The following is a 16,099-nucleotide window of genomic DNA, read 5'->3' as shown; positions in this document are numbered from 1 at the left end:
ACTATCACTAAAAGAAAAAAAAACGATAACTAACTGAAACTGTATTGTGTGTTTACAAAACTAAAACATAAAAATTATGGATAAAATTCCCTTTGTTTTCGTCTTTGTCAATGTCAGATTGATATGAAATCGATTTATTTCGCTGTCTCAATTTTATCTGCTGGCCCCATACGACACTTCATGGTCCATCACTTATCGTCACTTGTGGTTTCCAGTCGTCTTCTGGTCCCCACTCTACCTGGAAACATGGAGACTAAAGTTGGGAGAAAGCAGCAGAGTCCTGTCTGGGATTTATGGGAATAAAAGACAAAAGATGTGAGAAAACTAAAATTCTAAGACTAAGCATTTAGAAAAACAAAAACTAATAAAAACTAGCAAACCTGCTCTACAAACTAATTAAAAGTAACTGAATTAGAGAAAAAAAGTCAAAACTAAATAAAACTAAACTATAATGAAAAACCCCAAACCATTAGAACCTTGGTTTTATTTCTCTAAACCCACTTTTATTTACATGTCTTTGTGTATTTGGACCCTAATAGTTCATACAGTTTGAATTTGGACCCTCCAGGTGCTGCAAAAACTATCTTTATATTCATTCTGGCAAAAATTGAGTGGATTTCTACAACCTGTTTGAATTCCTGCTTAATTTGTTCCATCTATAACTAGTTATGACATTTGCACATATAAGGCCCAGACTGCAGACCAACATTTCTCCGACTACGACATAATTGTTTGTCAGCAGCAGCGGTTGTAGTAAAAACTGAAAACATGTCCAAACTTGGAGCCCATCACCTCAAATGTTCAGTTGTTGGTTGAACGGGACAGAGCAGCACAGCCAATAACCTGGAGGGGGCGGGGCCTGAAGTGTCTCCTGTGCATTTAAAGGGCCAGCGCTCCAAACCACCTTTCTGGAGTCATTCCTCAGAAATAGGGTTGAAGATGGACCTGTGGAGTTGAATGAATGAAGAATTCAGAGCCAAGCAGAGCATTTACAGTTTATGGAGACCACAGGGAAATGTGGGAAAAGGAGGAATAACATTAAAAAAGAAAAGCAAAATATCACTCCTATAAGTTTCTCTGACAAAAGCGTCACGTCCGTTTTATCTGTGATTGGTTTACTCGGCACCTGTTAGTGCTGCCTTCATATTTGGATTCAAGTCCTGCGATTCCAGATGGATTTCTTATTAACTCTTTCCCCGCCATTGACGAGATATTCCGTCAATTGCTTCCCAACGCTTCCCCGCCAATGACGAGATTTTCCGTCAATCCGTGTTTTCACTGTTATACTGTAGTTGGAGGTGTTGTGGATCATGTGAATTACTTTCCTTAGTCCAAAAACAAACAATTAAGCAGCTTTTTCGGAAAAATGACGGACCGGGTTTAACGTTTTTGCACTGGAGTCTCCGTATCCCATGGCAACGCATCCAGCGGCAGTCACTGAATGAGGAAATGAAGACTGCAGGAACCGCGCGCAGTTTCAAAAGCCTTAAAGATGATTATGGAGACAGAGTCTGACAGTTCAATATATGATGGAGCTACAGAAGAACCATTTAGAGACAGGAACGGAGAAACAGAAGGTGAGGGAGACGGACACGGAACACGGGAAACAAGGAGCGGCTCAGGTCCGACACGGAGGTGCGGGTGGGGGGGGGGCGGGGGCACAGAGCAACACGGAGAAAATGACAGACAGGAGGAAGAGAAAAGAGACATTTGTAGAGGACATTCAAGGAGAAGACAGACATACAGACATGGGACAAGACAAAGGAAAGCTAGTCTGCATCTGTTAGAGTGAGTTCAGATTCAGACTGAGGACACAGAACATATTCAGCTGTAGAATGTCAGCAGGACACATGGAAGACACTTTTGGATTTGGCTTTTGTATGAAATAAATAAATACATATATTCATACAGAGATAAATAACTAGATGTCCATAGAATTATTTACAGATCAAACACAGCAGCTGGTCCAACAGGAGGACCTGGTGCAGCCAAAGGCCAGAAATCTACAGTATTTAGTGCATTTGTTTCTTTTTTTCTTGAAAATGAGGAATATTGAGGTGTTTATATCCAAAAGCTAAACTACTATGTGTTAGACTTATAACTGATGTATGTAAATGTGCAAAGTTTAGAAGGAACCTTGTGCTTTACAAGATGTTCGGTCTAAAGTTTGGTGTGGATTCCCCTAACATTTTGTGGAATGATGGGATATCTTAGAGCTGTTTGTTACTATTATTGCTGTTATTATTATTTTATTTTGTGATTTTGAAGACAGCGTTACTGTTGGTAAATAAGAAAGAGTCAAAAATGTAAATAGGAAATCAGTTTTCTCTTGAAAATCAATATCTTTGAAAAAAATGCAATTTTCTCAGCTTTTTGCTCAAAATTCAGTTTTTTCCTGAAAATGACCAATATTCAAATGTTTATATCTCACGAACGAATAAAGATAGAATAAAATAGTTTTTTGTGTTTAAAAGTTGAAGTTCTGTTCTTTCTTTTGATGTATTCAGTGTTCACATACTCCTAACACAACATTTTCAGTGAGCCTCCAAAGATTAGTGAAAATGACCAAAACGGCTGGCGCTGGCTACCAACTCACTGGAAAATGCTCTGGCGGGGAAAGAGTTAAGAAAGACGGACGGACGGCCAGGCTATAAGAGTACAGACTGTAATCTGGAATTCAGTCCATATTTTTGAATCCAACAACCGACAACAGCTGTAAAGAGATTTGCGGACTTGGAATTGACTTTGACTGGTGACAAAAAGAAGTCGGTGTTTATGACGCATTGAGAAACACCTGCCCCCCCAGATAGAACAGAATAGAATAGAATAGAATAGAATAGAATAGAATAGAATAGAATAGAATAGAATAGAATATATTTGCCATTTGCACAGATACATAGCAGTATAGGTACATTGGAATTCTTGTGCGTTTCCCTGAGTCAGAAAAGGAGTTAGAAAAAGGTCACAAAAAGTGACAAAAAAGACAGATACAAAACATAAACAGCTAAAAACATATAAGAAACAGTTATTGCACATACAAGCACAAATACACATTTGTAAAATAGAGTATTATTTTAAAAAAAAAATAATAATAATAAGAGTACTGAGAGGTAACAACAGGTTATTGCACATTTGAATTAAAAGTACTGGGAGGTACTGAGATGTGTGATTGGTCCAGTATAAGGGCATATTTCGGGCATATTTCACAGTGACTGGCCCAGTTCCAGACTGTTTTCTCAGTATTGAATACACTGGGTTAACTGGATGGATGGACTGGCTGCTTTTTGGGAGTTGAAAACACAGAAAACTGAAACCACCATCCAGAGTGGAAATCTTAAAAACACTCCACTTTCACGTCGCCGTCTAAAGGGTTGAAAACGTAAAACTGCATTTTCTCGTGGCACAGAGTTTCCATCACAGGCATGCACCAGTACAGAAAAACCACAACATGTGGGATTATTTTCCTGTGACGGACCTTCAAATTGCCCTAGCCGTTCTAATTTACATCCTAGAGTCGTTTCGGCAATTGTCACCGATCTTTATAGACAGTAGTGGAGTAAAGAAGGATGATGTTCTGTTTGGGGTTTTGTGATTGTGTTTGACACTAGGAGTGAACAGAAAGAGAAGTCGTTCGGTTCTACGCAGGTGCTTGGTCATCCATACTACATCCATAAATAGGAAACTTCGCACATTTTTGCGTGTCCATCTGCATGCAAATTTTCCCCCAAAAACGCACGCCTAAAAGCGGAATTAAAAGTGCATTTTTGGTTCAGATCGTTACTGTCTAAACGTAGCCTGAGTCAGAGCAGCAGAAATGCAGATATTTCACAAACAAAATTGTACGATTTAACTTATGGACTGTTCAAGTTGAATAAAAAAACACTTTCACTTTCAGCTTGTCCGACCTCCACATAACATGGACTGCTTATTTTGCATGTGACCAAGAATCGAAACTTCATATTTGTAATTTAATTTTCCGTCCTGTTTTTATGTTTTTTTTTTTCTTTTTTTAGTTTGTCAGGAGACGGTGTGGGAAGCCTTTAAGATCTTCTGGGATCGGCTGCCGGAGCGCGACGAGTACCAGGACTGGGTCGGACGCTGTATGGACGGATCCGTTAGTGTCATGGACGTCGGCATGTTCTTCAGCCAATCGGACGAGCACATGGAGCTCATTAGAAGCGTGAGTTTACCTGAAACAATGTGCATTGAAGCCGTTGATTTAGCATTGGAAAAAACAAGCCGCAGAGTTTGACAGAAGTTCGTGTTTTTGAGCCAGAACATCCTGTGTGAGATTTTCTTTGCAGACGATGTGTTTGTTTCTTGCAGAGAGTTGCCATGACAGCTGCGATGAACAGGTGTGTTTCTGTTTCTATTTCATCTCCATGTGTTGTCGTGTTGGTGTTAATGAAAAGATGAAAAAGTGCAAAAAACAAGTTAACAGTCAACATAAGCAACATCTGTAGAATCTGAAACATGGTGACAACAATTTGATTGTAGACTTGAAAATCACACAACCAAAAGAAAACAGTTCAAAGGTTAAAGGTTACCTCGTGTCACTATCTCCATAGAGAATTTCAGTTTTTTGCATTTTACCCATAATACACACAGTACCCAGCATTAGCATTACCATGGTAGCGTTAGCCTCTCACTTATAGAATTTGTGAAATTTTAGCTGGTTTTCAGGTTTTCCCTAAAATTTTGGGGAGTTTTTGCTTATTTTTAGCTTCTTTCTTTAAAATTTGTTGGACTTTTAGTGTGTTTTTAACATCTCTTGAATATTTGCTTGAGTTTAGCTTTTGTCTGGAAAATTATTTTTGTTTTAGTTTCTCCCTTTTAAGAGTTTGTAGCTAATTTTTAGTGTACTTCTAACATCTCTTGAATATTTGTATAATTTCAGCCCAGAGTTTAACTTTTCTGTGGGGTTTCTAGCTTGTTTTTAGCCTCTCTCTTTTAGAACTTGTGAAATTTTAGTTTGTTTTTAAGTTTTCACAAAAATTTATGGGGAGTTTTGGCTCATTTTTAGCTTCTTTTTTTTTTTTTTTTTAATATGTTGGAATTTAAGCGTTTTTTTTTAGCATCTCTTGAATATTGCTGGAGTTTAGCTTTTGTCTGGAAAGTTATTTTTCTTTTTTGTTTCTCTTTTTTTAAGGGTTTGTAGTTAGTTTTTTAGAGTTTTCTTAGCATCTCTTAAATATTTGTATAATTTTAGCCGGTAGTTTAGCTTCTCTCCGGAGTTTCTAGCTTGTTTTTAGCCTCTCTCTTTTAGAACTTGTGAAATATTACCTTATTTTTTAGCTTTTCTCTAAAATTCTTGGAGTTTTTTGCTTGTTTTTTGCCTCAAACAAACTCTTACACATGGTCCAGAGGTTTTTGGTTGTGAACTAATAGCACACATCACACTTCCTGTATCCACTGATTAGGCTATATATTATATATTTTGTGTTTTGAGTCTAATTCTGTCCACATTCTGGACTTCGCAGAATGTGGGAGGTATTGGACTTTGAACAAGGGTTAGCTAACTCTTGGAAACTGAAACTAAACTGACTTTTGTTGAGTTTTGGCTTAGTTTTAGGTTCTTTCTTTAAAATGTGTTGGACTTTAAGCGTATTTTTTGCGTATCTTGAATATTTGCTGGAGTTTAGTTTCTCTTCACGGTTTCTAACTTGTTTTTAGCCTCTCTCTTTTAGAACTTGTGAAATTTTAGTTCTTTTGTAGCTTTTCTCTAACATTCTTGGAGTTTTTTGCTGTTTTTTTTGCCCCAAACGAATCCTTTCAGACCTACACATGGTCCAGAGATTTTGTTCTGAACATTATGTATCACAATTTTTTATGTTTTCAGTCTAATTCCGTCCAGATTCTGGACTTTGTAGAATGTGGGAGGTATTGGACTTTGAACGAGGGTTAGCTAACTCTTGGAAACTGAAACTAAATTGACTTTTGGAGCCTGGTGAGAATATTCTCCACGTTCTGACTTCATTTATGATAACTTTGAGAATCCTGGTCGAGCTCTTTTCAGCGACCGGTTAACGTTTTCTGCACTTTTCCACGCTCGGTGACTGATTCAAAGTGCGGTGTTATTGATTCCTGTGCTGTGTTGCAGTTTCACCTCCACCTCCTCCGACCCTCCTCCGTGCAGGTAAAACACTGCCGTTCAGAATCAGACCAACGGGAAGCTGCCGCTGCCGCCGGCACCGCTTCGCTGATTCGCTGCTTGGCTCCGCCTCCCATGTGTTTGTGTCGTGTTTGTTTGGTTTGGCTTCCCGCTCTTTTTTACAGTGGTGTGGTTTCTGTTAATCATGTTGTAAAAACGCCTCTTCCCAGCTGCCTCGGACCGGCTTCACTCTAATGAATTTAAAGGGGAATACCAGCCATTTTAAGGATTAACAGATGTTTGACATTCTGGCGGCGAGCGTTTCACTACTTCATTCTTACAACTTCCATGTGTATTTCGGTGTAAACACTTCTTCCAGCCTCAGATTTCAAGTTTTTTTTCTCCTGACATTTCACGCTTCATGAATCAGAAACAAGTCGAAAACAGTTAGAAAGACTTAAAATGTGGTGAATTCCTCTTTAAGATTCATGGTTTTCTTCTGCTCGTACTGAACTCAAAGCAGCTGATATGGCTTTTGTAGGCGACTGATAACACACGTTTACCGCTTGAATCATGCCTTTTATCATTCGTAGGTGTAATTCTCTGATGTACAACCACACATTTAAGATAACTGCAGTAAAATTCAATCAGAAAATATTCATGTCCAGACTGAATCCACACGCTCGCTCTAGTTTTGTGCCAAACTGAGCTTGCTTCTAAATATGAAAGTGTGTTTTTGTGTTTCAGATGCTGGAATGTCGTCCATTAAACTCATGTTATTTTTTCTGTTTGTCTTTGTCGTCCTTCAGCTCTGAGTCGACCACCGTCCAACCTGGAGGATCGACAACAGACGCTTTTCCAGGTAAATGTTGTAACTCTGGAGCCGGTGTTTACATCCCTGTGTTTTACACCCACTAGTGTTGAATTATGTCCAGTACCTTCAGCCGCTGCTTCGTGACTGGTGATGGTTTGACGACATGAAGCTGAAATGTATATGAGCAGTCATGTCCCTGAACAGAGCAGATGTTCACGTCCAGTCCTCATTTCAGAGCTTTCTCACTGGACCAAGTAGATGTGTAGATGGTCGAACAGAATGAAACCAGCTGTTGGTAGTCTCTATGTAAGAACGCCACAGTTTAGCTTCTTTGCATTTAGCTGTTTTTTTTTAGCTTCTCTCTTTAATATTTGTTTGATTTTTAACGTTTTAGAGTTTAGGGTCGGTTTCATGTTGTTGCATCTTTTTGTTAAAACAAAAAGATTTACATTTTTTTGTTGTATGCGATTCATCTTGTGTTTTTTGTTTTGTTTTGTTTTACTGTCTTGTTTATTCATCTTGTCACGTCTTATTCATCTTGTTGCATCTTTTTTATAATTTTGCATTTTGTAGCATCTTTTTGTGAAAACAAAGATTTAAATTTTTGGTCTTTTTTCATCTTATTGCATCTTTTTTGTCTTATTTATTTATTGGTTGCGTCTTTTTTGCCTTATTTATCTTGGTGCATCTTTTTGGTTTTATTTTTTCATTATGTCTTTTTTTTTGTCATATTTATTCATCTTGACACATCTCATTCATCTTGTTGCATCTTTTTTTTTTTTTTTATAATTTTGCATATTGTTGCATCTTTTTGTGAAAACAAAGATTTAAATTTTTGGTCTTTTTTTTCATTTTGTTGTATCTTTTTTGTTGTGTTGTCTTATTTATTCATCTTGTCACATCTTATTCATCTTGTGAAAACAAAAGATTTATATTTTTTGTCTTATTTATTAATTGGTTGCGTCTTTTTTGTCTTATTTATTCATCTTGTTGCGTCTTTTTTGTCTATTTGTTCATCTTGTGTCTTTTTTGTCTTCTTTATTCATCTCGTGTCTTTTTTTCTTATTTATTCATTGGTTACGTCTCTTTTGTCTTATTTATTCATCATGTTGCATTTTTTTTGTCTTATTTATTTGTCTTGTTGGATCTTTTTTGATGGGTTTTCTTATTTATTAATTGGTTGCGTCTTTTTTGTCTTATTCATTCATCTTGTTGGATATTTTTTGTCTATTTATTCATCTTGTTGGATATTTTTTGTCTATTTATTCATTTTGTTGGATATTTTTTGTCTTATTCATTCATCTTGTTACGTCTTTTTTGTCTTATTTATTCAAATGTCTCTACGTCATGTGACAGACATGCTCTGGACTTGTCCACGGTGGGTCATAAGGGGTATCGTTTTTTCTTGGTGATGTGATGGATCGGTAAAAGCCTGAGCGTCCGACACCTCACCTCCGTCTTATCGGGGGTGGGGTGGGGTGGGGTGATGAGGCTGATTCCCGTCACACGCTCTGCTCTCAGAATAGATCACTAAGCCTATTTACGGTCCTGGTCAATGAAGGGAAGCCGGCGCAGTGACAGAGGCTTTGGCTCAGTTACTGGACCACAGATATCAGGGTTAGTACGATCACAACCTCATGGGGGTTAATGTCATCTGTCTGCACTTTGACCACTTTACAGGACGACCATCACAAACAGATGGGCGTTAGTTTGAATTCACCTTCATCGTGTCCTTGCAGATCACACAAACTCACGTGTTTTATATTCACATGTTCAGTTCAGTCTCACTTTTATGGAACCGAGGCCTATTTCTGTCCTCCTTCACTGTAAACACAGATAATTCTGCTCCAGTCCCGAAAGGTTGACATCAGATCAGTGAAAATGTTCAAATCTGATGTGAAAACGCATTTTACAGATTTTTCCTGTATTTTTAGATACAGGAAAATATCAATGAAATGACAAAAACAGACTGAGATTTTACATGTCAAATATAAAATAACACAAAAAACTAACTGTGAATAACCATAAAATTTCCATTTTTTTAAAAAGATTTTTCTTTTTTCACAGAAAAATACAGTTAAAATACATTTGCAAATGTATCGTAATTTCACAAATATTTCTTTTCTATTTATGAGATTAAACTGTTAATTTAAGGTTTAATACTGTAAAAACATTTTAAAACCACATAACATTAGACAATTAACGGTAACAGAAGTATTTGTTCTGTCAGTTGAACCAGACTTGTTTGTTCATTGACAAATATCTTGTGTAATTACAGGAGGTTTCACAACAAAAATGTTGAATAAATGTATTTTTGTGAATGTATAACATGTATAAGCACTGATAAACTGTCCAAATACAGTTTTTATCAGTGGATTGGACAACTGAGTCTCAATGAAAATTTTATATATATAATTTGATTGTTTTGATACATGTAAATATTCTTTATTAAACATTAAAAAGTAAAAAAAAAAATACGCAAAATCTCATGTCAACTTAAGGCAAAAAACTGTATTTTAATTATGGAAAATTACCGTATTTTTATGAGATGGATATTTTCTGTTATTTTACAGTATTTTTTTGGCGCCCCTGCTGCCGTAATATTACCTTTTTTTTTTTTTTTTTTTACAGTGTAGATGCTCTTATAGATCTAGTGTTGACTGAATGCATTCTTGTCTTAGACGGCTGAAGGTTATTCAGAGGTTATCTCAGAGTTTCTGTAGTAGTAGTAATAATTTATTAGTCCATTTAACAGAACATGATATATACGTACCTATAGTTTGGATCTTCATACCAAACAGGGTTGAAAAGGCGAAGGCTGAAGCAACAGCTTATTTATGCCTACCCTGTTTACAAGAAGGAAAGTTGCAGAAACAAAATAAGATAACAATAATACTACAATAATAATAACATTTCTGCAGGTCATTAAAAAGCATTAAATTCAATGTCCAGAGGCGTTAAAAAAATTAAATACACTGGATGGAAAAAAAGCATTGTCATTCACGGTTTATTTTGATTATGTAAACATTTAATTATTTTGATTGGAAGTATAGTGTGATGATTGACAGGTGGAACCCTTTAATTTGTTATTGTTCATGGACGATAGACAAAGTCATAACACCGGATGCTTGGAATGCAGCGTTCTGTGAGTGTGTTCATGCCGTGGCGAAAGAGCGGAGGGAATATTAGCAAATGTGGGAAAAATGGGAAAATGCAAGATTCAGCAGAAGTGGAACTATTCAGAACCTGGTGAAAGCCTGTCGACGGTAAACTCATAAAACTATATGTGAAAGTGTATGTGCAGTCGGACATGAGCGTTAAATGTGTTTAAAGTGGCATTAAAAAGGGAATTACATCAGATTTGCTGATACCCGCAGAAACCCTGTATCTACCAGTTTATTGTTATTTATTCGTAACATTATTTACATCAAGTATCCTACAGCTCCTACCAATCAAACTGGATCTAACTCAGATGTTCATCACTACAGAACCAGAGCCTCAACTCAAGGTCTACTTACATTACCGTAAAAAAACGTAAAAACCTGATTTTATGAAATAATTGTGGAGATCTTCAACATCATCTTTATCGTGTTAGTCCATGTCTGTCTCATTTCATCATTTTTGTTTCTTTTACGATGTTTGATCCAGATTGGCAACCCTTGACAGGCCATAACAGACGCTACCATCCTCAACGATTCATGTTCTCTTCGCAGATGAAGGTGTGGTCTTCACCGGACCGGATCTGACTGACGATGACCACCTTCCACCTGGCCTCGAGGTCACCGCTGCCTGGACGCCGCCACTCGTAACCAAAGGGTTGCTTCAAGAAGCTCCTGTCGTAAGTGTGACAGAAATTCCCACGGGGTTGACCTCTGAACCTGCCGACCCTGACTGGATTCAGGAACCCACAGAAAGTACACCTGGGGTTCCCATCGACGTCACGGAGGAGGACGCCCACGAGCCTTTTGACGGGATTGTAGAGGATAAGACTGTTCATGTTACTCCTGCAACTCCAGAAACCACCACAATACCTCCGACAGAAGGTGTCACTGTGGAAGAAGATGGACCTGGTGAACCTTCAGAGTCTGAAGATGTTTTAGAAAAACCAACGGAAACTGTTGAGGACACTGTGGTTCCTGAAATCAAAGAAATTCCAGACAGTATCACCCCGGAAGTCATCTTCCTCGATGAGGAGGTTGATGGACCGACAGAACCACTAGATGGAACACCACCAGATGTACCTCCTGGACTGGACAAGGAGGAAGTTCTTCAAACAAGCAAACCACCTGTATTGCTGCCATCAGAAGACGATAAAATGTCCAGAACTGTAACTCCAGATGAAGAAGAGTTTCCATCTCAGGCTTCTATTTTGACCACAACGGACCAACTAAAGACTGAGCTCACCTCCGAGCCAGTTGTTTGGATCTTAGAAGACAAAGATGCAGATATTTCAGATGCAACTGAGAAACCAGAAGAAGTAGAAGAGAAAGTTACAGAAGACCAGACAACTGAAGCAGCTGAAGAAGAACCCCCAAGTGTCAAAGAAGAGGTGGAAGAGGCAACAGCTGAAGTTCCATTAGCTGCTACAACGGACCTCACTGCAGAAGAAGAACTAGTCAAAGCCCACGAAGGAACCACAACTGTGGAGGAAGAACCGGTAAAAACACCTGAAGTCAGGATAGAAGAAGTCAATGCTGGAGAAACCCCTCAGGAACCAGCTGGGCCTCAAGAAGAAACAGGAGGTTTAACAGGACCTACAGAAGAAGAAGAACATCCTGGAGGAACCACACAACCGGCTGAAATACAAACAGAACCTACAAGAAAACCAGCAGCAGAAGTAAAAAATGAAATAGAACTCCTCCAACCTGTAGTAATAGAACCAGCACCTGAAGAATTTACGGAAGAAACTGTTGCAGAACCCACAACAAAACCAGCTCAAGAAGAAATATTAGAAGCTGAAGTAGACACAGAACCGACAAAAGGCACTGTAATAAAGACGGAACCCACAGAAAAACCAGCACAAGAACTTACAGAAGAACCTGTAGCAGTGACAGAACCTATGAAAGAACTGACACTTAAAGAAAGTATCGAGGAACCTGTAAAAGAACCAGACCACGAACTTGTAGAAAAAACTATCATAAAGATGGAACAAACAACAGAATCGGCAGAAGAGGAAATCTTTGAAATAACTGTGATAGTAACAAAAGAACCGGCGCAAGAACTTACAAAAGGAGCCGTCATGGTGATGGAACCTACAACAGAACCAGCACCTCAAGAAATTAAAGAGGAAAAAGTAGTAGTGACGCAATCTACAAAAGTACCAGTACAAGAATTTACTGAAGAAACCACAGAACCTGCAATAAAACCAGCCATAAAAGAGGAACCTGTAATAGTAATAGAGCCTACAGGAGAACCAGCACATAAAGAAGTAGTAGAAGAACCTGCACAAGAACCTGCACAAGAAACTGTAGCAAAGACAGAACCTGCAACAGAACCAGCACCAGAGGAAGAACTTATGAGAGAAACTGTGGCAAAGATAGAACCTGCAACAGAACCAGCACCAGAGGAAGAACTTATGAGAGAAACTGTGGCAAAGATAGAACCTACAAAAGAACCTGTACAAGAACTTACAGAGGAAACTACCGCAGTGATACAGCCTACCCAAGAACCATCAGAAGAACTTCTTGAAGAAACTACCGTAAAAGCAGAACCCACTAAAGAACAAGGACAAGAGGAACCTGTAACAGAGACAGAACCCACGAGAAAACCAGCGCAAATGGAAGAACCTGTAGAGGGGAGAGAACCAACAAATGAACCTGTAGAAGAAACAGAGCCTACACAAAAACCAACACAAGGAGATGAACTCATAGATGGAACGCTGATGGAGGTAGAACCAACAAATGAAGCCGAACTGGTTGAAGAAATAGAACCTTCAGGAGGAACTTTGGATGAATCTGACTCCCAAGTAGTGACTGATGAGAGAACACCCGGAGAAGAGGTTGATGAACCTGAAGAAACCAAACCAGAAATTTCAGAAGAGGTTGTCCTAGATGAGGAAACTCCGTCAGAGTCTACTGAGGAGGTAACCCCAGATGTTGTGTTGGCTCCTGAAGACACAGAGGGATTATCAATGGAAACTGAGGTGGAGAGAACACCTGAAGGAACATCAGAGGAACTGATCACAGTAGAAACCATAAAGGAAACATCCACTGTTGAGATGTTTGAGCCTGTAACTGAAGTTCCTGAACTTAAATCCTTTACTGAAGTTGAGGTAGTCCCTGAAGCTCCAAGCGAAACATCTCCTGAGGAAGTGACAGTTGAAGCCCAACCAGAGATGACTACAGAACCAGTAATCCATGAGGTTGTCCCTCCAGAGCCAGTCCCTGAAGAACATGGTCCACAAGAGGTGGAAGTAATCCCTAAAGAAATTGAGAACGTTCCTACTGATGTTACAGCAGAAGAACCAGAGGAAATCGGGATGGAGGCTCCGGTAGAAGACACATCAGATGAAAGAACCCCAGAAACTGTTATGGAAGTCCCTTTGGAGGTTCTCCAAGGTACAGAGAAGACCACTCCTGGAACCCCCGTGGAGGTCACGACCAAGTACGTGGTGGAGTACAACAATGGCAACTTTCCAGATCCAGTGGAGTCACCATTTGACACCGATGACAACCTGTTGGGAAACAACGGCTTCGGGCTGATGGAAGAAGACGACAACTCGGTAAGTCAACGTGGAACCAGAACGAGAACAAGTGACCGTAGCTTATGGAAGATGCTAACAGAGGTAGCTTCAGGATTATGCAAATTGTGAGCGTTTTGAGAGTTTGAAAGCCCGTTCGTTAAGGTTCGGAAAAGACTCTAATTGGTTTAGATCAGGGGTCTCAGACTCATGTTAGTCCAGGGGCCACATGCAGCTAAATTTGATCTTCAGTGGGCCGAACCGGGAAAATAAAAACAGAATAATGTATAAATAATCACAACTCCAGATTTTTGTCTTTGTTTTAGTGCAAAAAACCCCATTAAATTATGAAAATACTTACGTTTATAAACTATCCAAACAAAAAAGATGTGAATAACCTGAAAAAAAAGAAATTTCTTAAGAAAAATAAGTGCAATTTAAACAATATTCTGCCTCCACTTCTCATCTGTCCATGTGCATTCTGGATCAGATCTACAAAGACACTAAACACTGAAGAACAGACAGAAAAGAGTTCAAACTGGGCTGAATTTTCTGTAGACATTTCAGGTTGTTCATATTTGTTCAGGTTATTCACATTTTATTGTTACAGGATAGTTTGTAAATGTAAATATTTTCATAATTTAATGCTATTTTTTGCACTAAAACAAAGACAAATATTTGAAGTTGTCATTATTTATAGACATAATGTAAGATTATTTTTTTCACATCAAACCGAGAAGAAAATATGGAGTCATTATTTTTTGCAGGTTATTATTATTATTTTACTTGAAATCATATTGAACCTGAACTGAATGAGTTCCACAGCCTTGACTGGAATTTTTGCTCCTCGCAAAATTCATCCCGTTGGAACCTTAGCGGGCTGCGTTTGGCCCCCGGGCCACATGTTTGACACCCCTGATTTAGATATTAACTGTAGGTGATGAACTTGTTGTGTAGAAGAACTTCATTTCATTACAGATACAGACCGACGTGTTTCAGCTCATGGACTTCAGGTCATTAGTTAAGACAGAACCAGCTGTGTTTAGGTTGTTTATGCTATCTTTAAACTAACCCAGTTATCTGTTAATTTGTTGCAGTTTATTCAGTAAATGTTGATAAAAAAGAAAGTCGTCAACTTTTTGGACCAACGGTTGATGGATTTAACTGGATTTTTTCTGAGATTATGTTCAAAACTCTCCAGTCCAGGTGGTTTTTATCATTTTTCTTTTTGGACCAACCAACGCTGACCACTTCTAAACACATTTAGTCCTGATTTTTACTGCGTCACCAAATTTAAAACAAGCATAAACCATCAGAACAATCCAACTGAAACCTGTCTTGTTTTCTGACTTGTGGAAAACCAAATTAATCTTTGTGATTTCCAGATCGGTAATGAGATAGACGACACCCTGCTGAGGCCCCTGAGGCCCCTGAAGGACCAGGTGGTGGAGCTGAGCATCAAACTGAGAGGAGAAACCTACAATGACGCTCTGAGAGACCCCAGCAGCTTCCAGTACCAGCAGCTGGTCCGACACTTCACCCGCAGGGTAAGAACCGTAACCACGACGACGGACGCTTCCGCGCCTGAAGGAGAACCGAACCCAGCGCAGATGTTCACGGTTCCGACAGGAGAACTTTAAAGACTAAACGTGTCTGTTAGAGGAACCAAAACTAGATTAAACCCAGACGTTAAGGTGATATTTCCATTTTCTGTAGAAGCTGAGAATGATTTCTAAGAGTTTTCTTGAAATAAGTTAATTATGATGTTATAATGTAAAGCAGCTGCAACAGTATCAGAGTTCGCAACATTTCAAGACTTTGGTTTCAGTAAAAATCTTAATGTCTGAACTGGAGTTGAAGTTTATTAGTTTAACTCCAAAATTATGTCAAATGTACGGATGTACTGCCTGTCTTTATAATCTCCAAAGCTGGAAAGTAAATAAATACAAATGTGTCGCAATACTTAAGCTTTCAATGAGTGTTTACGACATTTTAACCCTAGCATCGGTGCTTTTTACCGTTCACGTCAACAAAACAGGCTTTAAAAGAATGCATTTAAGTGAATCATTGTTTATCTTTTACCTTGTTTTCGTCTTTGTGTGTCGTTTTTGTCTTTTTTTATCTTGTACCTCATCTTCATCTTCTTGGGTCTTTTATGTCATTTTTGTCGTGTTGTGTCATTTTTGTCTTTTAACTCGTTTTTGTCTTTGTGCGTTGATTTTGTCTTTTTTTGTCTTTTACCTTGTTTTTATCTTTTTGTGTCTTTTACCTCGTTTTCGTCTTTTTGCATTGTTTTTGTCTTTTTGCATCTTTTACGTCGTTTTCGTCTTCTTGCGTCTTACCTCATTTTTGTCTTTTACCTTGTTTTCGTCTTTTTGTGTCTTTTACCTTGTTTTCGTCTTTTTGTGTCTTTTACCTTGTTTTTGTCTTTTTGCGTCTTTACCTCGGCTTCATCTTTTTGTGTCATGCCATATTTTTGTCTTTTTTTCATTGTTTTTGTCTTTTTGTGTCTCTT

The 16,099-nt window shown here is 38.4% G+C and overlaps 1 protein-coding gene across 4 annotated transcripts in view; it reads left to right on the top strand.

The window, feature by feature from the left end:
* The window catches only part of LOC115431843 (interphotoreceptor matrix proteoglycan 2-like), a 41,778-nt gene that overhangs the window by 4,093 nt on the left and 21,586 nt on the right, over positions 1–16,099 (top strand). For 2 of the 4 annotated variants that reach the window (XM_030152523.1, XM_030152517.1), the window contains exons 3-8: positions 4,014–4,180; positions 4,327–4,355; positions 6,101–6,136; positions 6,901–6,953; positions 10,619–13,626; positions 14,970–15,131. In XM_030152523.1, the coding sequence (XP_030008383.1) occupies positions 4,014–4,180; positions 4,327–4,355; positions 6,101–6,136; positions 6,901–6,953; positions 10,619–13,626; positions 14,970–15,131 (3,455 nt within the window). The remainder of the gene's footprint in view (positions 1–4,013; positions 4,181–4,326; positions 4,356–6,100; positions 6,137–6,900; positions 6,954–10,618; positions 13,627–14,969; positions 15,132–16,099) is intronic. The other 2 variants (XM_030152538.1, XM_030152531.1) reach the window with 2 other exon arrangements.

Source organism: Sphaeramia orbicularis, chromosome 2, assembly GCF_902148855.1.
Source record: "Sphaeramia orbicularis chromosome 2, fSphaOr1.1, whole genome shotgun sequence".
NCBI classification, from domain to species: Eukaryota; Metazoa; Chordata; class Actinopteri; order Kurtiformes; family Apogonidae; genus Sphaeramia; species Sphaeramia orbicularis.
The sequence above is the reverse complement of the archived record's forward strand: the minus strand, read 5'-3'. Positions and strand labels throughout refer to the sequence as shown.